General features: G+C 32.9%; 2 protein-coding genes across 5 annotated transcripts; one reads left to right on the top strand and one right to left on the bottom strand.

The window, feature by feature from the left end:
* Positions 1–213: 213 nt before the first annotated feature.
* Osi21 (Osiris 21) lies at positions 214–12,343 on the top strand. Of its 2 annotated transcripts, XM_085955396.1 has the most exons (5): positions 214–375; positions 9,817–10,112; positions 10,535–10,730; positions 11,128–11,347; positions 12,001–12,321. In XM_085955396.1, the coding sequence occupies exons 2-5, from the start codon at positions 9,930–9,932 to the stop codon at positions 12,092–12,094; spliced, it is 693 nt and encodes a 230-aa protein (XP_085811522.1). In that variant the 5' UTR covers positions 214–375; positions 9,817–9,929; the 3' UTR covers positions 12,095–12,321. The 2 variants fall into 2 exon arrangements, with proteins under 2 accessions (XP_085811522.1, XP_085811521.1); XM_085955395.1 differs by lacking the exon at positions 214–375 and having other exon boundaries at positions 9,454–10,112; positions 12,001–12,343.
* LOC147066110 (putative RNA methyltransferase CG11342) lies at positions 2,112–9,103 on the bottom strand. Of its 3 annotated transcripts, none has more exons than XM_085955397.1 (2): positions 8,979–9,103; positions 2,112–5,668 (listed from the first exon to the last, which is right to left on the bottom strand). In XM_085955397.1, exon 2 carries the CDS (start codon positions 5,665–5,667, stop codon positions 4,951–4,953), a length of 717 nt encoding a protein of 238 aa, XP_085811523.1. In that variant the 5' UTR covers position 5,668; positions 8,979–9,103; the 3' UTR covers positions 2,112–4,950. The 3 variants fall into 3 exon arrangements, with proteins under 3 accessions (XP_085811523.1, XP_085811525.1, XP_085811524.1); XM_085955399.1 differs by lacking the exon at positions 8,979–9,103 and adding an exon at positions 6,636–6,654; XM_085955398.1 differs by lacking the exon at positions 8,979–9,103 and adding an exon at positions 6,567–6,632.
* Positions 12,344–18,883: the final 6,540 nt, after the last annotated feature.

The following is an 18,883-nucleotide window of genomic DNA, read 5'->3' as shown; positions in this document are numbered from 1 at the left end:
AATTTATACAATCAACCTATGACAGTCTTACCAGTATGTTTGAGATTTTAATCTTGTTTATTTCAGTTTAGGTGATATTTTGAAACAATGCAGACTGCTTCCAATTGCATATATAATATCTTAAATAAAGCAGTAACTAGTAGGCTAATATTATTATGTAGTACCTATTTTATCGTAATGTTACGTAAATCCATCTTATCCATGGAAAATACTGCGTTTTTTATGACGTCTGTAGTGAGTAATCGAACCACAGGAGCATTGTTTCTAGACTATGGATTAAAATTCATGATGTGTTTTTTAAACGGCACAACTACTGTTTAAAGTTCGCAAATGCTCTACCGAATCTACAAAATTGATGGGTTCTCAATTATAATTGTATGTATTACATATATTATAGTATAATGACAATTCTAACCAACAAAAAAACTTGTAATGAATTCATTTTGACTCTTTACGTATGTATATAAGTATGCTCCTGTCATGTGTCAGACTTACGTATATTATCTACACACATCTTTTCACAATAATCTATAAAACCTACGAAGGTTTCAAGTCTCCTACTAAATGCTTGTTGTGATGAACTCATTTTAGACGTATATTAAAGTGACACGCAGATCGCCGCCATTTTAAGTTTGGTGTGCATTCCTGTATGCTTTTTTTATAGTTTTCTTATTTGGCCGATAAACCGCTTACTGCGTTGAATGCGGTTCAAAAGTGTATGAATACGGCTGATAGAATGGAGCCAACAGGTCGAGCAAGTGGCTGACACCCATTTCTCCTAAAAACAAAAATCTGTTAATACAAACCTCCACTCTGTGCAGGTTATGTGATCCTATTAGGATCGGACATGGTAAATAAAAAGTTTCAATATTTTTATATCAACATAATTATTATTAATTCACAATATAAAAATCAATTATGTAGCTCGTAAATGAACATTAAAATTTTGATGTCCTCTACATTGAAATATTTAATTCAGACTGTCGTCAGTTTGATTTTAGTCTCTACTTACAGTAAATACACAACAAATTAAAGAATTCATTGTTCTTCCATTCGCATAACTTGATGGTATTCTTTTGTCCAGTCAGATTTGTTTATGCTGTCAAATGTATAGTTACATTGAGCTAGTAATTATTTATCTCTCTCATATTTGTTTTGGGCCATAAATTAATAAATTGTAATTCTGCCTTCACCATTCTAGGGCTGTATTCCGGATTTTTATCCCCTGAGCCATTTTTGCATATCCTGCTTCTGATTTGGCATAGTTGATGTTTTATTTCATTGTTTGCAGTGGTAGGGAGCGTTGTCCATAACAATGGAGTTTTCTGGTAAATTCGGCAACAATTAATAATCCAGTGTGTAGAATTTTCTGCGATAGTCACCTGATTTGCTCCTTAACCACTTACTAGCTAAGTAAAAAATCTTAGGCGATACACGCTACGCTAGCAAATTTTGAATAATTAAAAGCATCCTTAATCCTAATCACACACATACATACACATATACCATGTCACAGGCCCTATAAATGCATTTAAGTTTGTCGTGAATAGGGGGTGTCACAAAGGTTTTACCACGATAAAATATTGATATTTTATTTACAAAAAATTAAATAATATGCACAAATATCACTTTCGTAATGTACCAGATGTTCAAAAATAGATTATTAATTATACATAAACAGTTTTTATACAAATATTTAGAAATTGATTTTTTTGTGATATACTTCAAAACACGGCACTACACACAAAGGTACATTAAATTGCTTACAAATAAATTTTGTATTTTGTCTTTTCTTTGAAGCAGAACACACAACACATCGTCATCTACTAATTTCGGGTGTACTATTTGGGTTGGTGGGTGTAGTGAGTGGCAATGTGTCGATAAAATGTGTATTTTCCCCTATCCGAGATGGTAATGCCACCGATTTTCGTTTACGGGATTTTGATTTCTTGTGCTTGTCAAGCAATTGCTTGACAACTTTCAAAGCAAAGTCTCCTAATGACATTCGTTTTCCGGTTGTTACCATATACATAGCATGGGCATTAAACATGGAAAGGTCGATTAAATGCATAAATAATTTTTTATACCATTTCATAGTTTTTCTTGTCGTTAGGCTGGCCTGTTCGGTAGTTTTTTTTTCCGGTTTCGACAAACTATGGAGTGTGGATTGTAGATAACATGGTCACATCTCTTTAATCCTTCCAAGTTTGTGCCACCATGGTTGTCGTATGAAAAGCAGTCATTTCACCTTGCTTCAATTTTTTGTCAAACTTGGGCATCCCAATTCGATTTTTGCGAACAGTTCCAACTGCATTTGTACGCTTTTCGTGCAGAGCTTGGAATAACTTGGGACTGGTGTACCAGTTATCTACATACAATGTGTGGCCAGCCTCTAAATATGGTGAAAGAAGTGACATGACAACATTTGCGCCGACTCCCATGTCTGTTAGGGTGCAATACTCTGTGGTGGCTCCAGTGTATACTATGAAATTTAAAACAAAGCCAGTTTTACAGTCACACATGACAAATAATTTTATCCCAAAACGGCTCGCTTTGGAGGGAATGAATTGTCGGAAAATAAGACGTCCCTTGAATAATAAGAGGCTCTCATCAATACAAATATTCTGATATGGATAAAAGCTAGTTGAAAATTTATTTCTGAACATCTCTAAAACGGGTTTTATTTTGGCAAGGCGATCGACAGTGGTTCCATCATTATCAGAAAAATGTAGCATACGTAAAATTAATTGAAAAAGGTCTCGTGATATGGTGTCTGAGTAAATGGGCGAATGTAGAAGCGGGTTGGTTGACCAGTGAGAGTCTATATTCTTCCTCGAATTTAGGGGAAACAATAAAAAAACTGCCAAAAAAACATACAACTCATCAACATTAGTATCAACCCAATGTTTTAACCGCTCTGATAAATTGGGTTGTTTCTCCACAATTACTAAGTATTGCATATTTGTTTTTGATACCACGTATGACATAATTTCTTCATCAACAAAAAATTTTAAATGTTCCGATTCATCATTTTCATCAGTCAGGTCCAATTTCGATCCAGATGGGAAATCATCAAACGGATGTATTTTCGGGCTGAAGTCTCCATCTTCCCAAGTAAAAACGTCGCCAGTGGATTGTTCAAAAGTGGATTGTTCAATTTCAGTATCACTTTCTTCCGAACCAAACACATCGTCGTCTGAATCGAACATCAAAACATCTTCGTCCAAATATTCGACTTCTGAGTATTCACTGTCACTATCCATCTTAGTGTAAAAGAATAATAAAAATATAGAAACTTGATATTATAGATATCACAAAAATGTGTTAACTATGATTATATTACAAACAAAAATACGAAACTCGCGCGCAATAAATGTTGTCGTTTCACAAACAAATTCGAGGAGGGACTGAAACACTGAATATTATATAAAATAAAATCTGATTTCTTAACATCTGGTATACATAAAATTGGTAGAAATTTTATAATTTCCAAAGATATCTACACATAGGGAAGAGATGGGAATGAAATCGTAATAAAAAATATGTATAATACCCTTCACAATATACAGCTCTGAAAACCCTACTCATTAACACCTATCTTTATAGTTCATACACACAAAGTGCTATATGTATGGGGAGAAATACATGTGCAATCGAAATAAAGTTCACACACACACGCAAATAAAACCATTAAACTCATTTGTCGCCATTTTGTCAATAAATTTGAATGTCAAATATATTATGAAATTAAAAATAATACAAGAACACATGTCACTTTTTCGTTTTTGATGACCCTGTCACCATCTGTTGGGTTTTACTGAAAATACTCCAAAGTTGTGCAGATTTTGTGAACTTTATGGTAGTATATCAATTCATAGAGAGATGTCGCAAAAATATTATTATTCAGATTTAAATAAAACAGTGTTTTCTGTGGAGAAAACGTAGCGACTCGGCGGCGAATCTCTAGCTTAGCGGGTGCGTCACCTTCCGACCCGCCGGCGAGTCCTTAGCTTAGAAGTTTTGTTTATAAAACCAGTTTCTCCGCCAGCATAAATGGTAATATATCTCCGTCATGCAGAATCCGACGTCATTACGCCTTCCGATTCTTTATTGTCTTATCAACATTATTTCATGACATACGAAGGATTAATAAATGTTTCATCCACAACCTACGTAAATAATGAGACATTTCTCATTTTTCTGATTATTTTTCAATAACTTGAGTTTACTTATTATGCCATTCAACAATATTGTAATTCTCCACTGAATAAGTTCGGTTTGAATGTGATTTTTTAAATTCAAACCCCATATTATGCTATGCAACACTTCTCGTAAATGCTGTCGTCCTCTTTCATAATCCATATAATTTTTTAAAACCCTTAACAATTGCACCATTTGCCTAATTGCACACATATCAATTGCGTCTCTGGGCTTTGTAGGTGTTTGTTTTAATTATTTCATCTCCAGTATTTTTCTTATTTTGTATATTATGTTGGAGAGTTCTAACACTTGCATCTATAAACAAACAAAAATGAATTAACATGAAAGAGCCATTTTGGAAAGGATATTTTTGCAAATTTGTTCGTTTATATTAAAAGATAAGTTGTCATCTATCTTACTAAAAGTTATTGTTATACAAAATGTGCATAAAATTGTTTCACTTACAATTCAATAACTATAAATTTGTTTAGCATTAAAATCTCGGTTAATATTTTTCCCCCAAAAGCATAAATTTTTTTAGATGTTGGTAAGTAATACAGTGGCTTCTTACTTATCATTTTTACGATTTTTCTTTCTACGATCAATACAACTTCCGTGCGCACTAGTCAGACTCTAGTGATCAACTTTATTGGTGGACTTTAGGCAATCTTTTTTTGTTATTTTAAATGAGGCACATTCCTAAATTATAGTTTCCTGCAACTGAAGTTCCTAATTAGATATTTGTTGGAATTATTTATTTGTTTGAAAGAAAAGAAGTTTTCTATTCCATTCAGATGAGAATGTTTCAAACGTTTTTGAAAATATGCCACTGTCCATTATATAGTTTTCGATTTCACTTTCAATTTTGTCAGTAATTTTTAGGGTTGGAAATAATGGGAAGAATTCTGAAGATTTTTTCATTCTCTTTACGGCTGTTTTATAACATTTCCACGGCTGTGGTTCAATTACTAAAAGTTTGCCAATGCCCATTAAAGAATTAAGAAATGTTTTTAGACCATCGTCTCCAAAGTTTAAATGAATCCACATGGTAACAGAGAAGCAGAATATCACATCAAATTTGTCTTTGCCGAATTGCTTTAAATATCCTCTGAGAAGATTATCCGAGGTCTCATTCATTATATCCAAACATTTAAATGTTAATCCTTCTGTCTGGACCTCAGTTGCTCTGGCAATTAGAATGGGATCAATATCTATTCCTAACATGGATACTTGCGAACAATCTGAGTTTTTTGATAGAAATTTCTGCAGTTCTACTGTTAAATCTCCACTGTTGCAGCCAATATCGAGTGCTACACAATTTTCAGTTTTCAAGTTTTCCGAGTTCCATAAGTTACAAGGCAGCGTGGTTATCCTGGTGGATGGAGGATGAAATTGATAATAGTTGATGAAGTTCCCAAATTGCACAGCACCCGGGTCGTTTCCTTTAAATGATAATTTGTTATCCATTCTGAAAATGAAAGCAATATTTGATTGGTGCATAAATTAACATAAGAAAATATTTTATATTAAAAAAGTAGAACTAGTATTATAATTTATATTCTGTTTTATTTTAATTAAAGTTATACATCATCTACTTAAAATATATTAATTAATAATTAGATATTGATCACTATAAGAAAAGTGAAGTAGAATTGTACCAAAATCAAAAAGATTACAGATAACTTCCTTTAAAGATTATGCCTAAATAAATGAAGTTGAAGGTGTAGAAAACATTACTAAAGCTAACGGATTACCTACATAATTAGGTGCAAGTCATTTCACATTGCAGATTCATACTTAGCAAGATACACGATTGCGATTTAAGATTTTGAATGCAATTACATAAAAGTTTTCTATTAGTGTTGTTAGCCTTATTATTTCGAAAACTTGGAAGAATATTCACACAAAACACAAATAACAGTAGGTAAGTGACTAACTAAAGCAAGACGTGACATGAAAAATTTGGTGACTAAAGTATATCACAAGTTTATATAGAACAATATGTATCTAGTGTTGTGAACAACAAATATATCATCAACAATATTAGGTAAATAGAATACTAAAGATGAAGATAAATCTTTTACCTAGTCAGATAATAGGGTTATACTATAAATAGGTTATAGACCAGTGATTCCCAACTTCTTATTGCTTGGTGGAAACCTATGGAAATTTTCTAGCAACCCAAGGAACCCCTACCAGGCTACGAATATTAAGATCAGGATAGGAAAATTATAAAACATAAATGTAAAGCAGTATGCAGTGATATACCAAGCAAAGTACCGCTTGATAGACCTTTGAGTAAAAAAAACGACACAGTGGCGACCGGTGAGTTATTTTACTGGGAGTTCACTTTTTTTTTAAAGTACCTATGTTATTGTTCACTTGTGTGAGAAATCCATTTTTCTGCTTTTCATCAACACAAATTTTTCAATTACATGTTTGTTGAAGTCAGGAATCTCTTGTATCATTCTTTTTTCGATACTGAGCATACATAATGCGTTCAATCTTGGTTGCATGATGGTGTTTCTGCTAAAACACTTGATCCGTTTGAGTGTGGAAAAACATCTTTCACTTTCCACTGATGTCATCGGAATAGTACGGAATACCACCCCTTTAATAGTCCACTCGTCACTGCCACTAAAAACGAGACATGGAAAAGTGCATTTAATTTGTCACATCCACATAGCCATGAATTTTGTTCATATTGTTTTATGTTGAATGTTCTATCGTACTTTTTAATTTTTGAAACGCATTGTTTTTTTAATTTAGTCTCAAAACAAACAGTGTATTAGAGTTAAATAGAAATTTTATGTATTACATTTCACCGTAGCACAGTTCGCCTTGAGGTTTCATACCGGAAAGAAATGACCGTATACTATGATGGTCATCTCTGATTTTGGCAAAATTCATGAATTCAAGAACGGAAACCTAACCTAACAAATAATCCAGTATATTGGCTATTTTCAAATTTTGTTTGCACCAAATAAAAATGCCTTAAAAAGGAAATGTAGGTGCATCCAAGTGCACTCGCATGAGACATCTTCATATTGATTATTCCTATCCAAGCTACTTCGACCGCGTTCTACTCATCCAAGTTAACTTGGATAGGAAAAAATTGTATGAAGCTGTCACTTGGATGGCACTCGATCCAAGTGTACTTGGATCGTACTTGGACCGTGTCAACGCGGCTTTGTTAATATGAATAAAGGAAATCATAGTGTAGGTAACAAATTTTTTCAATGTTTTAATATTGTATCAACATATTATATGTACATAGGTGGTAATAATTTTATTAGTAAGAAGGATGCAATTGATTTTTAGAAAGAATTTTGTCAAAACGCGGCTCTTAATTAGATAAACAAATACGTAACTCCTCATCTACCATTATTTGTAAGCGCTCTCGTTTTTTTTGATTTCATTTCCACAGGCGCTGAAAACCAAATTCACAAAGATACGACGATCCCAACGGCAACAGAGATTTAATTGCTGTTGTAGTCAATCGAGGATATTGACTCCAAAGCGATATCCAAAATGCTGACAACTCTAGCTCAGAAAATGTGACACTCTCACACTCACTACGCTGTGTATATACCAGCGTCACTGTATCCCTATGACGCGTCGACCACTATGTACAAACGTGACGAATATTTATTTGAATACCTGTGTAGATGTTGAATTTATTTAAAATTGAAGAAAATTTAAATTAATATGCATTATTTAAAAAAAAATAGTTTTGAGGCTTCTTCCTTCGCGGCACACCCTGAGACTTTTTGTGGCACACAGTTTTGCAGACCATGTTTTATTTAGACATGAATTTTATCTCAGTATTAATACAACTCAAAGAAGTTGGACGGTCTTTAATATACGACCATATACTTCACTGTAAAACGTTGTAGTGTGATACGGCGAACTGCATACAAACAAATTTCCAGACACGGTGTATTAGTGTCGCAAATTTCGATGGGATTACTATTTTAACATAATATCCTTGTCCAAAGCTATCGGGCAGGCCAATAAACACACAGTAGACAATAAATAGTATAGTAATAAATCATTTCTGTGCTATTACTATTTTCATGCTAATTTTAAAAGCTTTGAGAGAAATAAAATTGAGAGTGCATGGTATGTGGGGTGACCTTCACTACAAATTACTGGAATCCTCGATTTTTACTTTAAAAATAAAAAAGTGACCTCCCATTGTGTCTAGCATAAAGAATTCAACTAATGTGTGCTACCAGTGCTCACATATGAGTGTGAAAATGGAAACTTAATGTAAGAGAAATCTAAAACTTATTAGTAGTGCAATGTGGCATGGAAAGGTGCAGAAGAGTGGAAAGGGCTAGGGGAGTTTGTCATCCAGCAGCGGATTGACCTGGCAGATGGTGATGAGGCATAGCATTATAATGGCTGTAGCACTGATATTGTAAGTTTGATGATGAAAATTTATAGCTGATCTCTGGTATATAGAAAAAAGTAGACTGACAGGAACAAGCATTTTTCTAATCATTATTATGTTCCTACTTGCAAATAAATTATAAGACAGTTCAGGATCTTGATTTTAATCACGTCATGAAACTAACGATCCGAGTATATAAACCAGAAGAATTTTGAATAAATTTGTATACTTGGAAGATACATTACATATTATTTGATACAAAAGTTTTGATAATTTTAAAATTTAAGGTTAGGTACTTGTCTTACAAGTTAATACATTATTGGTTTTAGGTAAATAATAATAAACTAAACATGTAATATTATCGATTAAATTATTAACTTACCTCTTGCTTTCAGTGAATGTTCAGTAAAATCAATGGTTAACAAAAAAACAGCCAATGTCAAAAACATAAACACAATATTTTATTCGACTTTCGCGTACGGTTGTCAAAATATCAAATACGACAGTAGGGTAGGGATAAAGTAGAAAACGATTTTACCGAAAAAACGTGAACACTCAAAATCCAAACGGCGCGCTAATAATTTGAACGTGTGGTAGGTACATAGGTACTTGGGACATATTATCGCAGTCGTTACGTCTGCGTTACTCACCGGCTCTAGTTTTGTTATGAAAATAATGATATTTTCTCAAGCACCTGACACCAAAAAGTCATTATGTTTCATTAAGCCAAATTACAATTAACCGTGACCACCATTATTCTTGACTATGTTGGCCTATCACGAAATGCATTTAAACGCAATATTTATTTCGACCCATCATTTACACGCGATAAAAATAAAATAATTGCACTTTTTCACACATGAAGGCATAAACACGCGCGTATATTCTGTTATTAATAAATTAATTGCATACACGAAGGCGCATTTTTCCTATGCATTCTATAAGAGAAAACCACGATAGAAAATCGTATCTGCTCGTTAATGAATTCAAGTTCAGTTATGTAAGAGTAAATATGAAACAATTGGTGCGGAATACCGGATGTAAACCGCGATCGTACATCCTCACCTAGCCGCTGTGACTTCGCTTATATACCGCTTCGCCTCGATTCTAAGATCAGTTGCAGTTTAGCTTCGATCATAAACACTTATTAGTTATTAAAGAGTGGTGTCAATAAGAATATCTAACAATGTGCTCTTTAGTTCGGATTACTGTCGCTTCAGTGCTCTGCGTCTTGGTGCTTGTGGATGCCCATCAAGTTCAAGGACATCCCAAGAAGAACCAACTAGGAGAAAATGCCGCGAATTCTGTGAACGCGGCGAGGAGATCCCGCAAAATGGATAGTGATAACATTTTTTCAAATGAAGTAGAGAGTGCAAGAGGTGACGAAGATTCGTGGTGGCCATCCGCAGAGTTCGCCGTCTTGCAAAAGGTCTACGACGACTGCAGTTCGCATCGCGAGATCACCACTTGCCTGAAGTCTAAAGCCCTCAATGCTCTCAGCAGGGCTGTCGATCAGGTGATTGTTTGCAACGATAATCGTGCTAAAGCTGTATTATTAAGAAATCGGATGTATTGTAACCGTTGAACATTCACAAAAAGTATTCCATTTTCATAAGAATTAAAAAGTTCGTTGTATGTATGCAATTAAAATAATAAATTTAAGCATTTATTTTAGTATTTTAATTCCCTTAAGTACAGTCAGTAGCAATAATTTATCTATGAATTAAAAATGTATAATTTGTGAATTAAAAATTTTAAACTTTGATTAATTTATTCTTTACTAATAAATATTTAAAACGATTTGAAAAATCATATTAACGGTTATTTTCGATTCTGATTTTTCTTCTTCAGATAAACAATTTGACTTCATTCATTATTAACATAGAATGATTGTTATTTTCATTAATAAAAGTTTTGATTTTTTCTTTTGAAATGTAGGAATCGATCCAGCTTGCCGATGGCCTGATTCTGGTGAAACAAAACGGTTCTCATGCGGTTCCTGCCGAGCAGTCTCGTGGATTCGCCGGAATGTCTTCAGAAGAAAAAATGGACTTTCAGCTGAAGAATAAGTTCCAGCAGCTCTTTGACACGCACACTCTTACCATGGACCTTGCCAGCGAAGGACGAGGAAAAGGTAGAAAAAACGAAATAAATCAGTTATCGAGGGAAAAGTTTTTGCTGAAGCAAAAGATATTTTTGAACACAATAATATTATTTGTTGAGTTCATATTATTTTCCATGTAAAATATAATTATCGACGGATTTGTCTATTTTTATATTTAAATACTCTCAATCTTTTTAAATGTGTTATACTATAACATGAGTATAGGCAGCTATTTTCATAAAAAAATATAACGTTTTATTGTTCGAGTGTTAAACATGAATTAGGTTTATTATAAATATATTAATTTTAAGTTCTCAAGTGAACGCTAATACAATAGTTAGGCTATTCGGTAACAGTTCTGTTAAATTATTGAATTTATAATCAGGTTTTAGGCAAATAATTAATAATTAAATTTTTGTTTTAATAGGAAAGAAAGTCCTCCCATACTTGCTCCTTGGAGTCTTCACCACTGTGAGCGTTGTTGGAGGTATTGCTCTGAAGACCTTGGCTGCCATTGCCGGAAAGGCCCTCATCGCCAGTAAAGTAGCCCTGACAATTGCTGGTATCATTGCTCTGAAGAAACTCTTCAGTCACGACGGTGGACACGGGGAGACCACTTTCCAAGTTCATGCTGATGGTCACAACAGGTGAAAATTATTATATTAAAGAAAGTATGGCCAATCGTTCAGAAAAAAATCTTCGATACATTTTACAAACAAAATTTGGTTAATTTGAATTCGTTGTATAATTTGATTGCTAATTTGTCATTTTTTAATATCGAAAATACTAAATTCTTGTCTATAATGGATATCTAGTGTTTTTCAAATTGAAAAAAATCTAGATGTAAAATAAATCTATTTATAAACATTATTGTTTGGATAAAAGCATAATGATTATCATGGCAGATACCGTTAATCGAAAATAAAACTATAAAAGCGTTTTATATCTGGATGGTTTGTTAATTGCATTAAGCAAGGTGTGAAGATGAGCCGAACCAATGTGCTACATATTCGTCACTCTTCAATTACTTGTAATATCGAGCACCTTCCGCTCTATTAGATATTTGAAGACGTGTGGGATTTACGAGTATAATAACGGCTCTTTATCAGGTTTTTGAGTTTCCTCTGAGGTGTCTAAAAAAGTCTACACAATATGTCACACGACATCATTATCCGTTGTGAAACAAGAAGATGCACAATAATTACCGATTAGAAATGTGTATTTGTATAACACAGTCATACATTTATGCCGGCATTTCGTTAATTCTTTCGATTAATAAAATTATTTGTTTTTTTTCCAGACGAAACTACTATGTCGTCCGTCCCGCCAGGCAATCGACAGTGGATCCCTACAGATATTACTACGACCAGTCCATGTCCACCACCGCCGAATAATAAGCACCCCGCATCCAGGAGACGGATCGTTCTCAGCCTGCGTGATGAATGAGCCCTATGGACTTTGATTGGTTATGATTGAAGAGCTCTACGTCGTATTGATCGATTTTGGTGCTATCGATTTTGAAAATCGATACTCTCGACTGCTTCCTACTCAATTGCTGTAACCTAGATTAATTAATTTATTTATTTCTGTTGTATATTATTATTTATGTCTGTAAGTATATAAAAATAAAAAGAAATAATTCTATGAAGTATTTATTTTATAATCTCAGATAATTCCTTTATAAATAACAAAACAGATAGGTACATTGCTATATATGTACTTAAGTAACCAATCACTGCTTACAAATTAACTAGATGCTACAGTCAAATCATTATTAATTTCAGCTAACACTGGCTGTAATCCTGTTAACTTCTACTAAAAAGAAAGAAAGAAAAAGAATCAAGATGATGTATCATTAAAGGACGAAAACTAAATGTATAGATCTAGTTAAAGTATCTAATTGAATCAATAGTACATAATACAATCGAATTTATACGAAAACTGCGAGATCATGCTGTTTGGGAATATTTAATTGTCCAAAAGTTACATTACACTTCAAAACATGTGCCAAATTTATAATTTAATGATATACGTATGACGTATACCTTTCACAAAACGATTACAATCGTTACAAAAGTAGAAATTGTCTTTTATTGAAAATATTGTAGGTAAATAATATAGGTATCCGATGCCACTGTCAAAATAGTAGGTTTTAAAATAATATGTATCTTTAAAAAAAAGAAAAAAATAAACATGAAGAAATGACGATTTCGTGTTTAATTTCAATTTATATTAAAATATAATATGTTTCTTATTAAAAATATATTATTTTGATAGTTATATCTTACAAGCTTCTTTGGAACACGTTGTTTTATAATAGGTATAACATGCCTATTGATTAGCCATGGTTTTGCAGTACCTATAGTGTCTTATATATTATAATATACCTATATACGTAATATTAACGTGATAAGGTTGATAAACGCCTTCAATTTAGCTTTATGGTAATGGTGGTATGGTAAAACCGTCGAAATCAATGCATAAACTTTTTGTTTCCTATTCAAAACAAGTATTTGCATATTATCAGTAAAGTCTCGCATTTCTCGTTTGCGGGAGGGAAAGGCGTGCGCGAATGAGCTCGGGGTGGAAACTAACAAGCTTAATTTGACGAATAACTGTGTGTTATTTTGGTGGATACGTGCTTTGCTTTAGGAATTTCGCATTTGTGTGTACAAATCTACCACGCGGCGGCACTGCATAAGAAAATTTGTGGAAATCTACGCGCTTACCTAACATAACCGATTTATTTCCATAAACTACATTTCTAAAGGGGCGTATCGGTAGATGGATATAAACAAATGATGAACATAGTGTAGTCACTTTAACAAATATATATTATATAAAATAAGACAGATAATCTTAATTAATTTATATCTTCAATCTCAAATACTTATGATGCGATTTCGTAAATAGACGTCAAACAAGTCAGCACCTAAAATTTCCACGAACCTATGTATTATATTGTAGCATACTAGCTGCCTAGTGGGTTTATTCTATACACAAGGCGGCTATCGATGGCTAAAGTGATACATATTATCACTTTATCATATTTATGTATTGAGGCGCATAATATTGTTAAAATCAGTTAACCGTATAAACTGCCAAAGCTGTTTATCTTACTCTAATAGTTAACAAGAGAGAAGAACTGTTAAAATATAGTACTTTTAGAGTTTTACACGGTTAGATTATTGTAAAAATTAAGCGCGTCAATGCATAAATATGATAAACTATCGTCGATAGCCGCCTTGTGTTTAGAACAGCTTTGTAGAAATTGGTATTGGATACATATTAAAGTATGTACCAATTAGGTACACACTTATATGAATAGTATTGTTAATAATAATTATTTTTGTTTTTTTATATGTATGTAGGTACGTATCGGACAAGAATATGTGGTTGAAATACTCCGTCTGTAATAATTAACTTAAAACAAACAAAAAATAATATTCTTATAGATATTATAATATATGTTAATACAATAACACGTTGTTGTGTTATAAATAGGTACCTAGATTAAATGTTAGGAAAAACGTATGCGTTTGTTTCATAATATGAATTTGATACAGAAAGCAAAAAGAGAAAGAAAATTCCATTTATGATAACATGTAAACTTTGAATAGGTCGACGATTTATGGCAGATTCAGTAGGCAGCTGATTTATTGAGAAAGTTTTGATGTGTGCTCGGAATTTTATTTATGGCTCTCAAGTGCTTTTTCAATCCAGCTCTGACACGAACAATGCCGGAGTTTGAGTATGAGAAACGATAGAAAGGGTTGCCATTGCGAGATAAAATACGCTCATCCGTATTGTAGGATATAAGAGAGATAATGTAGTTAGTGCTGAAATTGTGCAGGGCTGAAAGCCACGGAGGGCGGAGCGATTCATTCGAATCACGTACACTCTTCTTGCGCGATTTAATTTCCACAGAAAATGCGAACGAATGAATGATAAAGCCGAAGGCACATTGCAACTTGGGAAACCTCCTGCTTGCGAAAAACAAAAAGAATTGGATTTCGTTCGACATGGAAACACTGCTGTCTAGTATTTTCAAATAAAGAACTGTCTAGTTTCATATCACAGTAGTAGATTAAAAGCTAGAGATATTACATAATTAATTTATATGCAGAATAATGGAAATTATTGAAATTGAATTATGGAAAAGATCTAAAACCAAATTAAAACCTTCAATGAATGGAATTGGTGAAATTTAGTATCAAGTACCTACATAGTTATCAATAATTCAGTTTTAACCAACTCTATATGCGAATGGTAAGACGATACATCAGCGAAACGGTAAATAATTTTCAACTATAGGCGCGACGAAATTTTGGACTCACTGGCATTCGGAGAGCGAACGTCGAGGTGTCAATACGTCAATTTGTTTCGTGATGGCGACGGGGGTATTAATTCTTAAATCGTGTAAAGATGACTAAAAACGTTACCCATTTACTTGAAAAAGAAAACATGTCAATGATTATTTTATTATTGTTACTAATAGAACAACAAACAGAACATTAAATGGACGCATGTTGGATTTACATGACAAATTATATTTCGTTCGGCATGCGTCATTTGCACCCGCGACCCGCAATCCGCGCATCGCCTAGCCACAATCTTTTTAGACCATGCCACAACTGCGGTATAGCCTTAAACTATCTACTCCAAATCTTCTACATTATTATGTTTGGGGCTTCACGGTTGTTTTTTTTTATCGTAATAGATTTTTGGGTTTCCACCGTGTGTACTTCATCCATCTTTCCTCGACGTTTAGGGCTCGTTGCAGAGGCCATTATCAAGAGAAAATATTAATAGGGATGATGGGTTACGGTTAAAAGCTTCATGGCTTCCGGCACTATTGATAATGGCTAGGCTAATAATCCTACCTATATTGTATCTATTTGATACGATATTATTTACGATATTAGAATAAATTTATTACTTTGGTAGGCAATATAGTTAAATATATAAATATCCCTATAGTTTACTCGTCGATAGTATGTAAGTCTTGAATTTGATTTACTTAGTTACTTTACAATAACGCAATACTACACTATTCTATCAGATTCTAATAAATTACTTATCTCGTAGTAAAACACGCCTGACATTAATAATCAACAACTAGAAAGAGTGTTTGTGAAATAACATAATATAATATCTATTTGGTCAGTTTTAATTGATATAGATAAAATGAATATCAGACTTAAGATGTAAGTACAGGCATTAATTTGTGATGCCTTATAGATATGGCACATTTAATAAGCCATCCATAAAATGACTGCAGCATCAGTTTAGTCTATTTTTTTATACGTAGGTACCAAATAAGATGTTATAAGTAGGTACTTATTTCGTTTGAATTAGTTTTTTTCGGGATGGTAATAAAACTAATATAATAAGTTATTGACAGTTTGTAGTTGGTAGTGTTGCATGTTAGTGAAACGCTGTGGCAATTATTTCAGATATACAGTTGACTACTGTCGATTTAATGGGGTAGGTGGGAAAATTCGTTTCCTTGTTAATTCAAAACATCTGTGCAAATATTCAAAATTACATAATTATTATAATATGCTAACGGATTTATATTACAGTTTACAGATAAAATAAATAGTTTATTCAATTATAAGCAAGTACAAGTACGTTATAACTAAATTTGAAGTGATCCAGTAGTCGATTAGTAATTAGGGCACTTAATTGATACCCTTGATTTAAAACACAAAAACCGATAAAGAAAGATTACGTAATTTGATAATCATTTCACTTAGTAACTTCTAGTTAATTTCGTCGTAATAAGATAGGACGCGTATAGCTTAATTGGTAAAGCACTGGTTACTGGTTCAACTCTCGTCAGGCGTCGTATATTTTTTAAATCTTTTCTAGTTGGCGAGTCTGAGTGTGTCTGAAGTGTTTTCAAAGTATATTGAATAATTTTAATGATTATATTTAATAATTTAGCATTTGCTAAATTAATATATAACCATTTTAGAATGTTTAGTGTAATACCGTGAGAATTTTTGTTACAGTTTATTATATTCGTTTAAAAAAAGAAATAATATTTATTATTCATGAAATAGAATAATACCAATAAGTCCTGTATGTGACTATTAAAAATCAACAAAAAATTATCTATAAAGATCACTGATTTGATAACTTATGACATTAGAACTTGGAATATAAATTTAGTTTTTAGTATTCATCAATTATAATATAAACAATTCGAGCATGAATTACGTGCAAATGTTTGGGTAATTCTCGAACGCGTGACTAATAAGGCTGTATCACTATAAACGATTCTCAATATTATGCATCGAGGTGAACCCTCTGAGACCATGGGTACCAACATATTACTATATCGATGCAAGAATATTTAAACGGGATGCTCAACCTGTCGTAAAGAGTTAACAGCAATACATGTATTCATCATTTCCGGCTAATAATTTCGGTTACAAGAAACTGCAGATCCAAGTATCGTAGAGCCTTAATTGAATACTATTGTGGTAATTGGGAGAATTGTCAAACATAATATTCTTGACTTAGCGTTTCGGAAGTTCGGAAGAAGAGAAAATTACACTCATTGTAAAGAAACAGTTCATTTTATAAATTTTGGATTTTTCAATAAGTACATTATATTTCCACTGAAATTATTTGATTTGTGGAATGAAGTGCAAAATTCTCAATATTTTCATATATATAAATATATGAAAATATTGAGCATAAGCTCCATATATTGAAAGTTTGAGACTGCATCACTAGCTTTGTCTAATAGATTATATTATTTTGGAGTCCTGGTGACACAAATTTAGAGCACACAGTATAGACAATAAAATAAAAAAAAAATGGTATCTCTATAATTATTATACATGAAAGTTCTATCTGCATAAAAAAGCTTTTATTCAACATATTTGGTAGGTATTCATGTATTTGTTATTAGATGTGTTATAATGGGTGTATACTGATCAAACTTCCATGGTTCATTTGAAACGCTTTGAGAGTCGCCGTCGTAAAGTATTGGCGTTTGATTGCTCGTAGTTTGTGTTTATAATGCGGATATATGTGGGTACAAGTTAAGTTCGAACCATGCTCTGGTGGCTATATGCCATTGCTAATATAGGGTCCCAGCTGCGAGGACGCCTCCCTCTTTGCATAGACAAATATACGTAGCTCTCAGCCGGTAATACAGGTTGCGGTGTTACCGATGGGGGAGGTGTATTGGACAGGGCGCTTTGCTCCTGACCGTGGTGGACGGGGGCGGCGGTGTTGTATCATGCTGGATGATAATCAGTAATCACCTGAATGGAGGCAGACAGAATGCAAACATAATGAGTGGTCACCTCTACCACACGGGCCTTGATAATATCGCATTCATTCATTACCCTCATATTGAACTAACGCCAAAATGATCATTAATCGATTAAAATACTAAATTAAGTACAATTTTAGAAACAACAAAGAACTCTCTTCAAAGAAATAAAAAATAATTCATATCAAGTATTTTCAGTGAACTCATATCGTGCTCTTCGATATTCATACTCTTTGACCCATTATCAAAAGTATTGATTAGTGGGTAGGTACTATAACACTTTTACATTGTACTGTAGTGAGTGTATAATATAGTACATAAAAAAATAGATTATTATTTTTGTATTGCCAGGTGTTATTCAATTTTGGTACAATTATTTATCAAAAGAATTATTTATAAATATATTTATTTAACTTTTAGGCAACTTAATAGGTATATAAGATACTAGAAAAACTACCAGGTGGCAGTGCTACCTCAACATTCTTGTCGATGCGCTCAATGTGTATGTGGTGTGTTGCACTGCGTTACAGACAGAGAAATCATGACACATATATTATGTACACGCAACAAAATAATAAATATCACACGGGTCTACGGCTCTACGGATCGTAGACACAGATCGAAAAGCAACAGTTTTACTAAAATGGAATATAATATTCGGCAAATACATATTTTTTTATATATAATATATATTACGTGTTTTTATATCCCCTGTTATAGGTAGGTACATATAATGTTATTTTGTTATTTTGAGCCAATGCTAATAAGGGTATTGTTCGATTCTGATTAAAAGAAGCAGTGGTGTAGCATAATAGCAGTGGGAATTAAGGGCCCTTATCAAAAAATCATTAAATGCCTTCTTTAGTATTTTAAAAAAATCCGCACAAAA

The sequence above is a fragment of the Rhyacophila brunnea genome, unplaced genomic scaffold, assembly GCF_057557595.1.
Source record: "Rhyacophila brunnea isolate RB1 unplaced genomic scaffold, BYU_Rbru_1.0 scaffold_5, whole genome shotgun sequence".
NCBI classification, from domain to species: Eukaryota; Metazoa; Arthropoda; class Insecta; order Trichoptera; family Rhyacophilidae; genus Rhyacophila; species Rhyacophila brunnea.
The sequence above is the reverse complement of the archived record's forward strand: the minus strand, read 5'-3'. Positions and strand labels throughout refer to the sequence as shown.